The sequence below is a fragment of the Chiloscyllium plagiosum genome, chromosome 6, assembly GCF_004010195.1.
Source record: "Chiloscyllium plagiosum isolate BGI_BamShark_2017 chromosome 6, ASM401019v2, whole genome shotgun sequence".
NCBI classification, from domain to species: Eukaryota; Metazoa; Chordata; class Chondrichthyes; order Orectolobiformes; family Hemiscylliidae; genus Chiloscyllium; species Chiloscyllium plagiosum.
This window is the reverse complement of record NC_057715.1, coordinates 99,884,481-99,899,806: the sequence shown is the minus strand read 5'-3', so window position 1 is coordinate 99,899,806 and position 15,326 is coordinate 99,884,481. Positions and strand designations below refer to the sequence as shown.

Below are 15,326 nucleotides of genomic sequence, written 5' to 3'. Positions count from 1 at the left end.
ATGAGTGTAACTTCACTAATGCTCAAGAGCTTAACACCATCCAAAACAAAGCTTCGCATCATGTTTACAAACAGCCACTCCTCCCACCACCAATGTACAGTAACAACAGTGTACAATCTGCAAAATGCACTATAGAAAGCCACCAAGGCCCCTGACACAGCACCTTCCAAATCCATGGCCACTTCCATTTGTAAGGACAAGGATTCATGAGAATACTTGTAAGCTTTCCTCCAAGCCACTCACTATCCTGAATTAAAAATATATCACTTCCTTCACTGGGTCAAAGTCTGGATCTCCCTCGAATGGCATCGTGGGTCTACCTACAGCACATGGACTACAATGGTTCAAAATGTCAGCTCACCACTACATTCTCAAAGGCAACTAGAGCTGGGCAATAAAAGCTGGTCCAACCAGCAATACTCACATTCCATGAATGAATAAACAAAAAGGTGTCTAGAGTGTTTTTTAGTTAAGAATCTATGTTGAAGGGTCATGGTGCAGCAAAACACCAAAATTGAAGTTAAACAGTAGATCAGTGCTCCAAGTTTGGATTTCAGAATGAAAGAAGGGATCTAATGTTTAGGATAATGTCTCCAAGATGTAATGCCAGAGCAGTACACGGGAACAGGAAGTTCTCTGACAGTTCACACACTACCCTGATTTGGAACAACGTCACCACCTCATTCCATAGCAACACTGTGGCTGTCCCTGTGCCAGTGCATTGCAGTGGTCAAGGAAGGTAGCTTGCACCACCTTTTCAACAATAACCAGGAATAGGCAATAAATGTGGCATTGCCCCATGTATTGCACCCTCAAACCAGTATCACAGAATGCCACTGACACCACCTTGATGAAGTGAGCTTGGAGCCTGACACGCAATAACAAAGGACTACAGAGCAAGGTACAGTCCAGCGTAGGAGTGGGGCTGAGTGGATAGGGACAGACAGGTATGTCTTCTATCATCATGAGTTATTGTATGATTCCTTCTGACTGCTAAGGAGCATACAGAACATTTTCTGGTGGGACTGAAGAATCAGACATTGTAATTCAGGTCAGAATTAATGACTTGAGAAAAAGGTGGAGATCCTGCAGTCAAGAGTTAAGAATATGGGAAGTTAAAAACAGGCCCTTGATCTCTCTATTTATGTCCAGTATTAAGCAGTAGAAATAGGTTATTCTAAGTCAGAGGTTTTGGACGTGATGAGTGAAGGGCAAGTTTTGAATTCCAAAGATATTGGTATGAGTTCTTTGGTAGGTGAGACCTGTTTAAGATGAACAAGTGGAGGTGGGTCCAGTATCCTTTTGGGCAAGTTATGGAGTGCTCTGGATGTAGATTTAAACTGTTTTGGTAGAATTGGACATAAAGTTGTGTCTAAAAAGTAAAACAAAGTTCATAGACCTGCGCAAGACAGTTATGAATAAAACAAAATTAGGTGGGATCCATAGCCAATGCAAAGAGACCCAAGTTAGCAAATGCATGAAATGCAGTTAATCATGTTGGTGAGCTCTAGGTCTTGTAGGTTTATGATGTAAAGAGAACTGGTTTTGCTCAAAAAGAATGGGGGGTGGTTTGAATGTTTATACTTGGGGGGGAAAAAAGTGTTATTCTTGCTTCAGAAAATTGTTGAAGTACTAGAAAGTGTGAATGGTTTGATGGGCAAAAAACTGAATTGCACTACTTGGGTGCAGTAAACAAAGTCTTTCGCACTATTTAAGATATTTTATAAGCCATCAAATAGTTGGCGTGAGATTTTCAAATGAATTACTGGATTCAAGAACAAATGTAATGTTAGGATACTTTAATTTATCCATTATTGAGTTGGACAGAGAAGGTGAGCAATTTCTGAATCATAAAACAAATTTTCTAAATTGGTTAAAAAGAGGAGACAGGAGGATATTTCTGCCCAAACCACTGAAGGTGTCAGGTAAGCTTAAAAAAAAAATCAGTTTAAAACATGGAATTTTGGGTTTCATAAATAGAGGGGGCACAAAAGTTGTCCTGAACCTATGTAAATTATTATTTTGGCCCCAGCTCCAGTGTCGGTTGCAGTTCTGTGCATCGTACTTAGGAAGGACATGAATCTCATGGAGACGGTGCAGAGGAGATTCACTGGAATAGTCCCCGAGATGAGTTCAATGGATTGAGTCAAAAAATGTGTTTTTCCCTCGAGCAGAAACAGCTCCTAGATTTGATAAGTGTTTAAAAAGTAATTTGGTTTAGATTGTGGAAATTGGGAGAAACTCTTCTACTGGCTGAAGGGATAACTTGAGGATATAAGTTTATAACGATTTACTTAAGTACTGGAAGCAACTTGAGGCAAAATCTTTATCCAGCAAAGAGTTTGACATGTACTGACTGATAGTGATGGTTACACGTTGCAAAGGACCATGAAAGGTGTATTGATGTACTTGATGAAAATTTGCAGCAATATAGAGAACAAATAGGGATTGGTCTTTGGGTTGGAGCAGACTTGAGTTATCTTTCATGATGCACTGTTCTATAATTTTATGAAAGTAGAAAACTGATTTATATTCGATAATAATTTAAAAGAGAGATCGCGAAGAGTGGCATAACAAAGTTCATACAGAATAACTCAATCCAATAAAGCATCCATTTCTCATCCGGTGAATTAATTTTACAGATCCGACATCTGAACTCTAAGACCACAAAAACACGCTGCTATAATAACCCAATTCCCTGGTATAGTTTCCAAGTAGGATCACCTTTGCTTTCGGAGTTGAGTTAATGCACTAATGTGGTACCTTTCTAGCTTTTATTTTAAAAAAAAAAGTAAAATAATACTTCCATTTTGTTGTTATAAATTCATAAATAATGTCCTCCTGACATTCGCCGAGGTAATTGTAATAATGCTATTACAAGCCTCATTATTTCACAAATGGCAAGTTCCAAGATAAATTATTAAAAGTATTTAAAACAAAATATAGCCAGAATTTGAGAGTGCTGTAAGCTTATTAAAGAATTAAGTTATTTGTATTTTAATAAATGTAGAGATTAATCCACAAAGTTAACAAAACACATTTTATCAGGGAATTCTGGGAAATTGTCCACGCATTTACAGACGAGCAGAAACGACTCTTCCTGCAGTTTACAACAGGCACAGATCGAGCACCAGTTGGTGGCCTTGGAAAACTCAAGATGATTATCGCAAAGAACGGACCAGATTCTGACAGGTAATGCATCCCTTTGTGAATTAGGTTTATTCCATGAAGGCACATAGTCTCTAAATGAAGAGATGCCAATTAGTTATATGGCAGCTGTCATACATCAGCAAAGCTGGTACAGGTTTGAACCCACCCTTGTTGGAGTTATTCATTTAACTCTAGCCAGCTATGCTGCTATCAGTTATCATTCCAAAATGCATTTGTATTCCAAAAAAATCTCTTCACTAAAGTTCACAGGTTCCAGCTTTGAACATCTGTGCATTTCTCTTTTGGTATTGATAGCTGTTAAGATTCTAGCTGTGTTAGAATTTGTTAATTTAACGTAATTGTAAACATTTCCAGTGGGGCCCTGCAGGGGTGTGAACTAAATGCATTCAACTTGTCACCACACATACTGAGCCTATAATATAAAACCTATACAAAGAAGGCTTCCTCCAAAGGTCACTGTATGTAACTGTATGAGGTGGCATTGAACCAAAACAATAAAGAAGGTTTGGTTCGACCTCTAATTGTTGAATTTTATAGTATGCGAAATATACGTTCTGCTTATCCATTTGCATTGACTCTGAAAAACCATTTAGGCCTGCTCTATTTCTGAAACCTTCTTCAAATCTTTATCTTCGAATAATTATCCAAATCAATCAAAAACTTGAGGTTCTTGCTTTCATGGGATTTTTCTTGTAGAACACCCCATGCCATTAACAAAGATAATTTTTTTTTTGCGAGTCATAACTTTAGATCCTCTTGTTGCTGAGCCATTGTCCAGTAACAGTACATTTTCCCTGATGTGTCTCACCAAAGCTCTTTAGAGTTTTGAATACCTCCATCAGAATGCTTGAAAGCATTAGATTTCCATTCCATTGACTTAGAACTTGATCCATGGCGATTGCATGCAAGCAACTCCCCCTTTATCTCAAATATTTTAACTTCAAACTTAGTCTTCAAATTAACTCCACACATTTATAAATAAATATTGATTACTTATAATGAGCAATCCTCGTGAACTATCAGCATGGCTTGTTCTGTTTTGCTGTTATTGTATCTAATGTATCACTTTTTCTCTTCCAGGTTGCCAACATCTCACACGTGTTTTAATGTCCTCCTACTTCCTGAGTATTGCAGCAAGGAAAAGCTCAATGAGAGACTACTAAAGGCCATTACCTATGCCAAAGGATTTGGCATGCTGTAAAAGATATGAATGTAAAGCGTGTGATGAAAAGTAAAATTATGGGTGTCAGTGCCCCTTTTTTTTATATAAAGGCCATATGACAGTCATCTACAATAGTCACCCATGTCTGTGCCTCTCCTCCAGCAGACACTGGGCTGGAACAGCAGATTTCAGCAACTTGTACGAACAAATTTTTTTTTTTGTTAGTGTGACTTTCATATCATTTGCTTGTATGTATAGTAAACTTTTTTTCTGAATATTTATTTTAAAGTTCAAGAAAAAAATTACTCAATCATACGTTTGTTACATTACTGAAATGAGCCTTTTTTGAATTTATGAAAGGAAAATCAAATTCTCCCAAATAACGTTCCTAAGATCAATGTATTTTTAAAATATGTACTATTATTTCCTTGTAGCCACTCAGTTCTGGATGCACTCTTTTTACTTCTTTCAATCCCTAGTCCCCGCATTGCTTTGGAACTTAATTTTTGAAGTGGTTTGGTGCAAGTGCTGCTGTTCTAGTCCCAGAGAGCAAATTTTTACTTACCTGTAAATCGAATAAAAATGGAAGGGAGAACCTGGAATGTTAACTGCGTTCTTGAAATCTTGCTTTAGTTACAGCACAACAATGCTTAGAAGGTTTTAGAGAGAAAAAAAATAAAAGAAAAACTTCACTGTTGGTAGTTCTCTCAAGTCTGGAAATATATTTTCTGTTCAAACTTTTAAACTACCGTGCTGGATCGCTAACCCACTGGGTTTGACTGTATTTTTTAAACTTCCGCTGCTTGTTTGATGTTTTCGGAGAACAAACCCACATGCAATGCTCGACACATTGCCAACGTTATTGCAAAATTAGTTGGAAAGATTACGTGGAATTAGTAGATGAAAATGTCCTTGCAAGAATTGGAGCAGAAGTTTCAGCTTTTGATTCTCTCAACAAATTTCTGGAATTTTCTAACTTTTTTTTTCTCATGTGCTGTACCTAACTAAACAATTTACAGGGACAACACTGTGTTTAATCCTATAGGCATTGCATTAATTCTAAAGGAGAAAAGGCTGATTGCATTCAAAATACTATATGATATTCAAAGTGTGGGTTGCTGACGAAATAAGGTTAACAGCACTATTTAAACAATTTTTACTCATTGACAAATGAACAAAGGATGTTAACATGAATGATACTAAATAAAACAGACTAAAACAATTTCTTTACTGTTTACTGGCACAATAAATGACTCAAATTAGCTAGAGTTTAAAATATTTGATAAAGTATCTTTCTATATGTAAAATAGAATTAAAAGTTAACATAGTGTTGATTGCAAGTAAATCATGGTGTAGAAAAGCAATTAAGAATTTGGAGGTTAATTTCCAGTGAAGGATTGACAGAAACCATTACTGCCCCTTTACAATTTAAAAACGTTATTTTATACTGAAAGATTTGTTGTACCCTGCACTGAACTTTTAACTTACCTCCCCCACCATCTTTTTTTCTCCCATGTTAGAAATAACTAGACCTCCTTGGAATTCTCTTTGATTCTTAAGACACTTCGGAACTGCTAATATGAGGTGTTTTATCACTCTGCTCAGGCTTGATTTGAAATCTAGGTTTCAGTGATGTTCAGTCATATGGTAGCGATCTGTGCTAGTAAAATCTTAATGGCTTTGTGTGCATTAGTTTGCTGTCTGATTTTTTTTTTTCCTGTGGTGTTTAATGGATAATTCTTGCAAGCACTTTTTTAATGTTGATCATAGACTGAACTATATTTGCTGCATTTTTGTTCATCTGCTTTGAACTTCTCATAAGGTTAATATGTTGCATTTCTTCTTGCTTTTACACATAATTGAACACTTCATGAAGCATTCTGGTAAACAGTTGCAACCAAAGTTGATAAGGTCTGATTGCAAACTTGAAACTTGCTCAGTCAGACATTTTTTTGCCGACTAAGGTTAATGTGGTCTGACTTTTTATTTTAAGTATTTTCCACATAATCCAAGGAAGCTTAAAGAAATGCATGTAAAAATAAACTATGCAAGTTACATCTTTCTGTTGGTCAACCCCACGTCTGACACTTTGTTAACACCTCAGTCTGTCACATACCTAATTTATCATGAAATTACAGTAAACTGAGTAGGCCATCTGGCCTGTTGCATCTGATCAACAATTTTGTTAGTCATGGCAGCTCTATCATTTTATAGATGACGTAAAACACACAACATCTTTTTGTCCATTGAGTCTTTGCTGGTAACTCTGGTTGTGTGCCTTTTCTCAATATTCTTTAAAATCTTAATTTCCCAGATAAGTATTTCCCTTTCAGTTGTCTCATTTGGTTATGCATTTTAACTGTCTACACACCATTCTGTTTTCTTGCAGCTATTTGATGGAAATATTTTCTGGAATAGCTTTATTCAGTTTAATTTCAGTTTTTAAGATAGTTAAGGATTCCATTACTAGATTCAGTGTTTGACTGTTTTCAGTTACCCATGACCAGTTTGCCCCCTCCAGACTCCATTCATCTACTAGGTGGTTAATCAGTTACTGAAATATTTAAGATTTGTTCGATGTGTATTAGATTACAAAATTTGCCATGTGACATGGTGTTGGAATTTCTAATGCTGGCGTACACTGCAAATATAGAATACAGACACAGCAATGTTAAAATTAGTGAAAGCTTAAAATAAATTGAGTACTAAAATAAATGCAACCTCAGTTGATGGCAGTATATTCAGGGTTCAGCCTAAAGCTTTAAATATGTAAAATTTTTCATATGATGTGAACTTCACAGACAAGGCTGGCATCTGTTGCCTCCTATTTGCCATTAAATGTGGTTATGTGGCAGTGCTCTCTTGAATTACTGCATTCCATATGATGTTGGTGGAGAGGCAGTTCCAGATGTTGACCCAATGACTGTTAGGGACCAGTGTTATTGATCCAACTTGGGCTGCTACATGGCTTTGAAGGGAGCTTGCCGATGATGTTTCTGTGTGTTCACTGACCTTGTCCTTTTAGGTAGTAGAAGTGGTGAAGCTGCTGATGCAGTGGCTCACTAATTCAGTACATTCTGTTAATGATACCCACTGTTGCAATGTGTGCTGCGATGGAGTCAGTAAACAGTTCAGATGATGGATGGGATACTGGTCAAGAGGTCTGCTTTGTCCTGGAGGGTATCAAACTGATTAAGGGATGGAGTTGCACTCAGGAAAGAAAAGGGTATCCCAGCACACTACTAAATTGCTCCTTGTTGATAATGGATAAACTTCTGTGGAGATGTAGAGGGATATACCTGTTACTCTGCATTGAAATTCCAACCTCTGACCCATACTTGTAGTTGCAGTGTTTATATGGTTGGTCCTGTTATGGTCTTAGTCATGAGAATGTTGATAGGGGATTCAGTGATAACAATGCTGTTGAATTTTATTTCTTGAGGGCACAGTTAGATTTTTTTCCTGTTGGAGATGAAGAGTCATTCCCTAAAATAAAATAAAATCTGTGATGTGAATATTACTTGCCACTAACTGCTCAAGCCTGAATGTTGACCAGGTCTTGCTGCATTCAGGTATGGTATGCTTCATCTACGGAGATGTGAATTGTACTGATCAATCAGATGGTAAACCTCTGCAGCAACATCCTGGGACAGATGTTTGCCCTTGCACACAATAACCATTTTACTTCTGTGCTGCAAGCTGACTCCAACTGGTGGAACATCTCCAATTCCTATAACTTTAATTTTACCAGGACTCATCAATTGACCAAGTGCAGCATTAATATTGTTTTGCTGTTTAATTTGGCCCCATTTATATATAATACTGAATTACCATTATTAAATGTGTTATGCAGATACAATATTTTGTCAAATTTAACAAGGCTAAAAATTAGTGACTGGTTTACATGCAGTTATTTTGGTATAATAATTGTTTTACTCAATTATATTTTTAACTTACTGTCTATGTGAAAATTTAAATATGTCTGCTCTTAACCTTGTTTTATTTGTAAACGTAATTGCACAATGATCGATGAATTTTTCCATGCTTAATTTAATTTATTCAGTAGTTATGTGATGTCTGTCTAGAATTGCCCATTGCATGGTTTATATGATCATCTGTAGGGAGCTCGACATTGTCTTAACTTTACTGTTAGGCAAAATGGGATACTTTATACTTTGGGTTGACATAACATTTCTTCAAATTCAGCTGTCTCATCCTGAGCGTCTAATTTAAATTTTGCAAATCTAATATGCAAAATACCCTTACCTAGGTGTGGTTTGCAGAAACTTTTCACAAGTTACCACTTTTTTTTCTATTAAATTGGGCCAGCCAATCCTGCAAAATTGTTAAAGCTTGTACTCTTTGTGATACCAGACATTGAAACAGAGCATTAAAAATACTGTTGGATTTATCATTTTGAAAAATTGCAGACGAATAGAGGTTTCAGGCTAAAGAGAATGGAATATTCTCTCAATAATAAAATCCTTGGGTTTTAAAAGTGCTATAATTTATTCAGTTCTTACAGCAATAGTACAGTCTACTAATGTACGTGAACATTCCGTGAATTTTGGGCTTTCTAGATTTTGTTGCAAAGATTTAATCTAGCTTTTATTCCAACTATTGTCCCATTTGCAACAATATGAGCAATTCAAACTTAATATGTATTGGGAATATTTTTGGCATAGAAATTGTGCAAGCATTGTTTGAATTAGAAGGGGTGATAGTAGGCTAGGCCAGTCTTAAGTAATAAAATTGAAACCCACATTGTATATTTCCAAACGAAAATGCCTTAAATCACTGATTATTTTCCTTTGCATTATCTTCATAATTGCAAGTAAACTTACTTCAGTTGTGCCTGTAATGTGTTTGTGTGTTAATCAATTATCTGACACATTGAGTCTACTTTTTGGTCTTTGGCTGATCAAAATTCACCATTTAAATCACTGGGTTTAGCGATGACAGTCTATTTCTTAATACTCCATGCAGATAACTGAGTGAGAAAACATTCCAAAGAATGCCCTGAAGGCATGCATCAGGACCATTATCAGATGGATTTGGCCAGGGTTGTTATCAATGAGTACATTAATTGCCCCATTAACCTGTTTGACTGAACCAACCAAGCAGTTTATATATCCATATTGACACAAACGTTACAATTATTTAGAGCATCTTGTGCAATGATCTTTAGATCCTGATTACCCATAACAGCAAATCTACACTCAGTTATTAGTTGAATCCAATATCCCCCAACATAAGTAAAGAACATAAAGGTGAGTGGACCTCCTGCATTTCTGAAATAATTCCTTTACTCTATTAAAGCTGTAGAAATTGGTTCAAATGTACAGCCAGATTGCCCCTTCACTTTTGTCATTGAAACTGTTGAAAATGAGGCTTCCTGGTAAGTCCGTGATTGCTGACAGCAGACCCCTGGAGAAACATGAGCTGCTTTAAAATTACATGGACTTGTCTGATAACCCTGTCAACTTTTCCCCTCTCATCTGGGGGAGGGGGGGGGGGGGCGGGTTTGGAATTTAATAGCTTGAGGTCTGCGTTGTGATTTTCATGCATCTGCTAACTAATTCCAATAATGTTTCTCGGGCTTGAATATACATTGAGCGATAAGAGCTTTTGTGGTGCTGTGGAACCAAAAGGCTGAAATTGATTAAATTGACTTAACCATCACACTGGTGTTGCTATCCAGGCATAGCTAGGTTGTTCTACCAGTTGATTCAGTATTTTCAATCTGAGTCAGTTTTGTAATTTAAGGAATTCCATTATTGGTTTTCATGAACTGTATTGGGCTAATCAAAGGGTTTGCTGAAGCTGGAAAATGCAGTTAGGCTTAAGGTCTCTTTTTGGATAGCCACAGATAAAATGGACCAAATAGCCTTCTGTACTGTAAATTTCTATATTCCAATATTATTTAACTTGGACCGTTCTTATTCATCATCTCTAATTCTGTCTTGACATATCAACTACTCTTGAGTGCTTACAGATAAGTTGATATGAATTAGGTAAAAAACAGTGACTCATTTGATACGGTTATATTGGTGAGGAATAAGTAGAGTTAAACAGATTGCAAGACATTTGTTCCTCTGTAATTGTGACTATGAAAATTGACTTTGAAAAGGCTTGTTGGACCTGAATAATAAACTTATGGAGGTTTGACGATCCATCATTCGGGAGACTTTTTTCAGGACTCGGGTGAGATGTGAATTCCATGATGTGGTAAATTGTGGAAAAAGCAGAGGCTGGGACAAGGAGCCTATCATTCCATCCTGATAGCTGCTTTCAAGGTCTAAATCTTGAAAGAAAGGTAGTGCTGCTGTAGGATGATTTGAGTTAACAGATGGATACCACCTTAAGGTCTTCAAATACAACTTTGACTTATGAGCAATGCAAACTGCAAGTAGAAAGCCCAGTTGAGCTGATTGTCTACCTTTATCAAGAAGTGTTCTCCCTTTTGAGGTAAAGCAAAATTTAGAGGAATAAAAAGGTTAAGTCACCAAAGTCCTCCCAGATCATAGGACTGCTCTGTAATTAGAGAAAGACAACTGATGTTGGTTTAACCTGAGGATCACCAAGCATCTAGCAAGGTTCAGAAGGTGGGACCATCATGGTAATCTCAGCTGCTACAGGAATTGAATGTATGCTTGTGGTGTTAACCTGCAGTGTAAACCAGCCATCAATCAACTCAAGTTAACCAATTCCCATCAGAGGAATTATCTGTAAGGGACTGTTTGAGGCCAGAACGTGGTTTCTGCCATGTAACAGAGCATATTTATTTCTGATGTAGTGTTGCCCAAGTGTCGTCTTTCTAGAAAAAGGGAAGTTTTCTACAGAAAGTGGGTAGGAGGGCTGTTAGACAACACTAAGCCCATTTATTCAGCTTTTGGCCCATCACCTTGGAGGCAGATTACTATCTAAATACTGCTTAAATGTTACAAGAGTTTCTGACCATTTTTCGAGCAGAGTGTTCCATATTCCTACTACCCGAGTGAAAAACCTCAACTGACCTCTTAGCCTTCTACCGCTTACCTTAAATATATGCCTGGTTATTGACCCATTAAAGAAGTGTTTACCTATCAACCCTTCCTTTGCGCTACATAGTCCTACATTTATTTCAGGCCCCTCCCAACCTTCACTGTTATAAAGAAACCAACCCCAACCTATCCAGTCTTTGTACACTGTTCAGATTCTCCAACCCAGGCAGCATTCTGGTAAATTTCCTCTGCCCCCACTCTAATGAAACAATATCTTTTCTATAGTGTGACCAGACTTGCACAAAGTACCTATGGCCTAACTAGTGTTTTACGCTGTCCCACCATAACAACCCTAATATTGCCTTTATTTACAAGGTGTAGAATACAAGCATCCTATGTGCTGCCTTAATCACGTTATTTATTTGGTCCGCTGCCTTTTAACAATCTGGATATGCACACAAAGGACCCTCTACTTGCTATTGTGCCCTCCAATACTTAACACTTTTCAGGATTGAATTTCATTTGCAACTACCCTGTCCAGTTTGATCACTGATATCCTATTTCTCTGCTTACCAATTTTAATGTCATTTACAGATGACTTGATCATATTAATTTTCACCTTCCAATTGTCCCTGTCAGGGCCAGCAGTTTGTGAACACCGCCTTGTGGCATGGTTTTATATGGTGTAAATTGTTTTTCCTAGGGATTTAAGTTTGCCTTTGAACAAGTTGATGTTGGATACCATTTTGTTTTATTTTAAAACATTACTAGACTCATTCTGTAGGGATAGCAAAATTATGTTATGAATAGTTTGCTAGATTGTATTGCCAATTTTCTTGTCATCAGTTCTGGAATGAGTGTTCACTTCCAGTTTCTTCCATCATCAAAAATGTTATAGTAATTGTTGTTTGTTTTTGGAATAATGCCTTATGGCCAGTGACTTTACCAAACTCCTGGGATATTTCATGACTTCAACCTAATTTTGCAATTGAATAAGGAAAAATCACAACTACTTTAATTGTTTTCTTTACATAGTTCTAATATGTTCCCATTTGAAACATCAAACAGTTCTGCTTTATTACATGAATATTTTTAAAGCAAAACATACAGTTGGAATACATTGATAGAATGGAATTATCTCCTTCAGTATAAAGGATTGTAAATGTCTATATTGTCATAAATTTTCTGAACAATATTACACTTTGAATAATTTGTGATTTTGAAGTACAAGTTCTTTGGACTTCGAACTTTATTTAGTTTTGAAATTTTATGAAGTATTTATTTACTGACCTTACAGTATACATAATGTAGTAAAGTGAATCCAGTATACAATGTCAAGGTAAGTCAACGACAGAAGACATAAATTCACTTTCACCAGTTTACAATTTGGAGTCTGTAGATATGTCAGCACAGGGAGATTTGGGATGGTGGTTGGTTATGGTAAAGGATCGTAACAAATGCGGTTCATCAGTGTTACCTGTCCAAATTAAAGTTGATGACATTGTTTAGCTGGAGGCTTGGTGGGCCAAAGTATTAGACAAATCTCAATGGATTAGGAGAGGACAAGATCAAACTTAATGTGCTCGCTGTCTCATACAAAAAAGACCATTTTGAAGAGGCAATAGGCTGAAATGAAGCTGTAATACCTTCCACTGATGAAACAGTACAGCAAAGGCAATTGTCTCATTCAAAGGTATTGAATTAATTTCGAAGAATGTTTAAAACTTTTTCAGGGTTTTAAAATTGTACAGGAATTAATTAACTTATTTGGTGATCAAAACCAGTACATGACTTTGCAATCATTGATATGGAAGCAGTACCACTAGTTAAGATACGCAGTCATGTGGCAAGACCCAAAAGCAGGTATTTTTGAACATTCGCGTTAGGCCAAATCACTTTTATGGAAGACTTACTTTAGTACCTGTTTTCGCTAACCGAAAGAGGGTTTTCACTTTTTCGAAAAAGCGCATGTCGCAAGAGTGGCACCACCAGGCGCCTTCCCAATGAACTACACTCCGCATCAAGCCGTCATAGCTTTGAATTCTGTCTGACCTGTCTGCCCTGATGGATCCAGGCAACAATGAGATGTTAATAGATTACCCTCTTCCTCTCTCTCCTATACCCCAATCTTCTGTACCCCCCCCCCCCCCAACCTCCAACAGCCTTTACTACATAATTAAAAATCTCACAACACCAGGTTATAGTCCAACAGGCTTAATTGGAAGCACACTAGATTTTGGAGCACCGCTCCTTCATAAGGTGATCACTCTTACTACATGTTAGTGTTTAGGTTTTGTGTTTTTTTAGGGGGTGGTCTAGAAATGCTCAAATTTTTCCTGTATAAGTTAATGGTAATTGCTTCTTTGCTTTACACCTTTTTGGCTTAAGAACTGTTTCATAGGAACGCTCTACATTTGGATAGTGAGGGGATACCTGTACTGCTGTAAAAACCCAAGAGCTGCAACAGAATGGTGAACCGAGAAGGCATGTTTACAAGGAGCTGTTTGTGTAATGCAGCTAAAAGAAACTTAAAAGATTGGGTTGGAGCAAAGATTGTGAATTGGATAATTCAATGGTTTTTGTTGTACTAAACCATTTCATGAGGTTTATTCAAGGAATCTGTGCCATGAAAAATTGTGAACCTGAGTGTATTCTTCAGGAGTGTGCCATTTGAATGCTGATTATCTGCAGGAACTTTTGGTCTAATGTTCCTGCTAACAAAAGGAACTTGAGGGACAAATCAACTGAATGGCAAAATGAAAGGTCGTATGCAGTAGAAACTGAATGCTGTGAAACTGGTGGCACGTGACTGGGAAATGATGGGGATGTTTCTGGTTGTTTTAATATTTTTGTATGACTGATTGTTTTAAGAGAGATTTATCAATTTTGAATATTTTGCTTGTATAATTTGCATTTGGTTCTTATTTGTTAAAATATATAAAAGGTGACACACAGCTTGTAGCCTCTTTGGGAGTCTGTTTAGTTCAATGGTCTACACAGAAATTATAACACTATATTACAACATGAATCTCTCTCTAATGATAAACCGATCACTATCCTGAAGATCAGATGAGTCAGGTCATTTTAAGGCCAGAATGTTTGAACGTTACATTTTTGGTCTATAGTTCTGTTAGTTAGCTATCGTACGCACATTTATGGATTTCAACGATTGAGACTCTAAGCTACTAAGAAATGCACAGGTTATATTTTTGTTTCCGTACAATGGACTGCAGGACACTTGTGCCCTTGGGACACTATTTTTAACCTATATCAGAGAGCTGGTTTAAGAAGAGTGGTCTTTCTTCCCGTCCTGCATTCTATCTAAATAATCTATTATGCACCCATTAGTCTTACTGAATTAAAGTTAATTTACTGGTGTGTTCACATCTGCACAGCAGGGACACTAGTGACCAGTCAACCAGTCAGAGCAAACGTTTTGATGTGATAAACTCCCCGAGCATAAGAATCAAGTGCCAATAATCATGCTCAACAGTTCCCAATGATTCAGAATGGTACAAGTCTAGGAATTAGTGCAGCCAGGCCCCTGATAGCACGATGGAGCTGTACATATTTGGAAATCTTAGATACTTGATATTAATGAAGTGCACTCTTCAAACATTTGGCTAGACATTAGAATAAGAACAGAAGCATTTAGACAAGATCATTCCCCCTGTCTATCCGGATCTACAGCTAGTGCTGTTTACTTGTGGGCAGAAACTATGGTCATTTTATTGCTGAGAGGAGACGTGGATGCATTTTAACTTGCATGCATCAGGACAGATGCAAGAATACCAGATTTCAAAAGGAGCAGTTTGTCCTGATGGGTGCCAAGCAAAAAGCGTCAAGGTTCATTTAACCACTTGTCTTTTAAACCAGAAGTTGCAGCCTTTGTAACATGTTACAAAACACATTTTTCAACAACCATGACAGAGAGTTTATTTCTTTCACATCAGCTTTATCATGAATATTGATTTGCACATTGTTTTGGTCATGTGCTGTACTTGGGTGTT

General features: G+C 37.0%; 1 protein-coding gene across 6 annotated transcripts in view; it reads left to right on the top strand.

The window, feature by feature from the left end:
* Window positions 1-5,555, top strand: part of ube3a (ubiquitin protein ligase E3A) — a 68,029-nt gene extending 62,474 nt beyond the window's left edge. For all 6 annotated transcript variants that reach the window (XM_043692269.1, XM_043692273.1, XM_043692270.1 and 3 more), the window contains 2 exons: window positions 3,049-3,192; window positions 4,252-5,555. In XM_043692269.1, the coding sequence (XP_043548204.1) occupies window positions 3,049-3,192; window positions 4,252-4,372 (265 nt within the window). In that variant the 3' untranslated portion in view covers window positions 4,373-5,555. The remainder of the gene's footprint in view (window positions 1-3,048; window positions 3,193-4,251) is intronic.
* The last annotated feature ends 9,771 nt before the right edge of the window (window positions 5,556-15,326 follow it).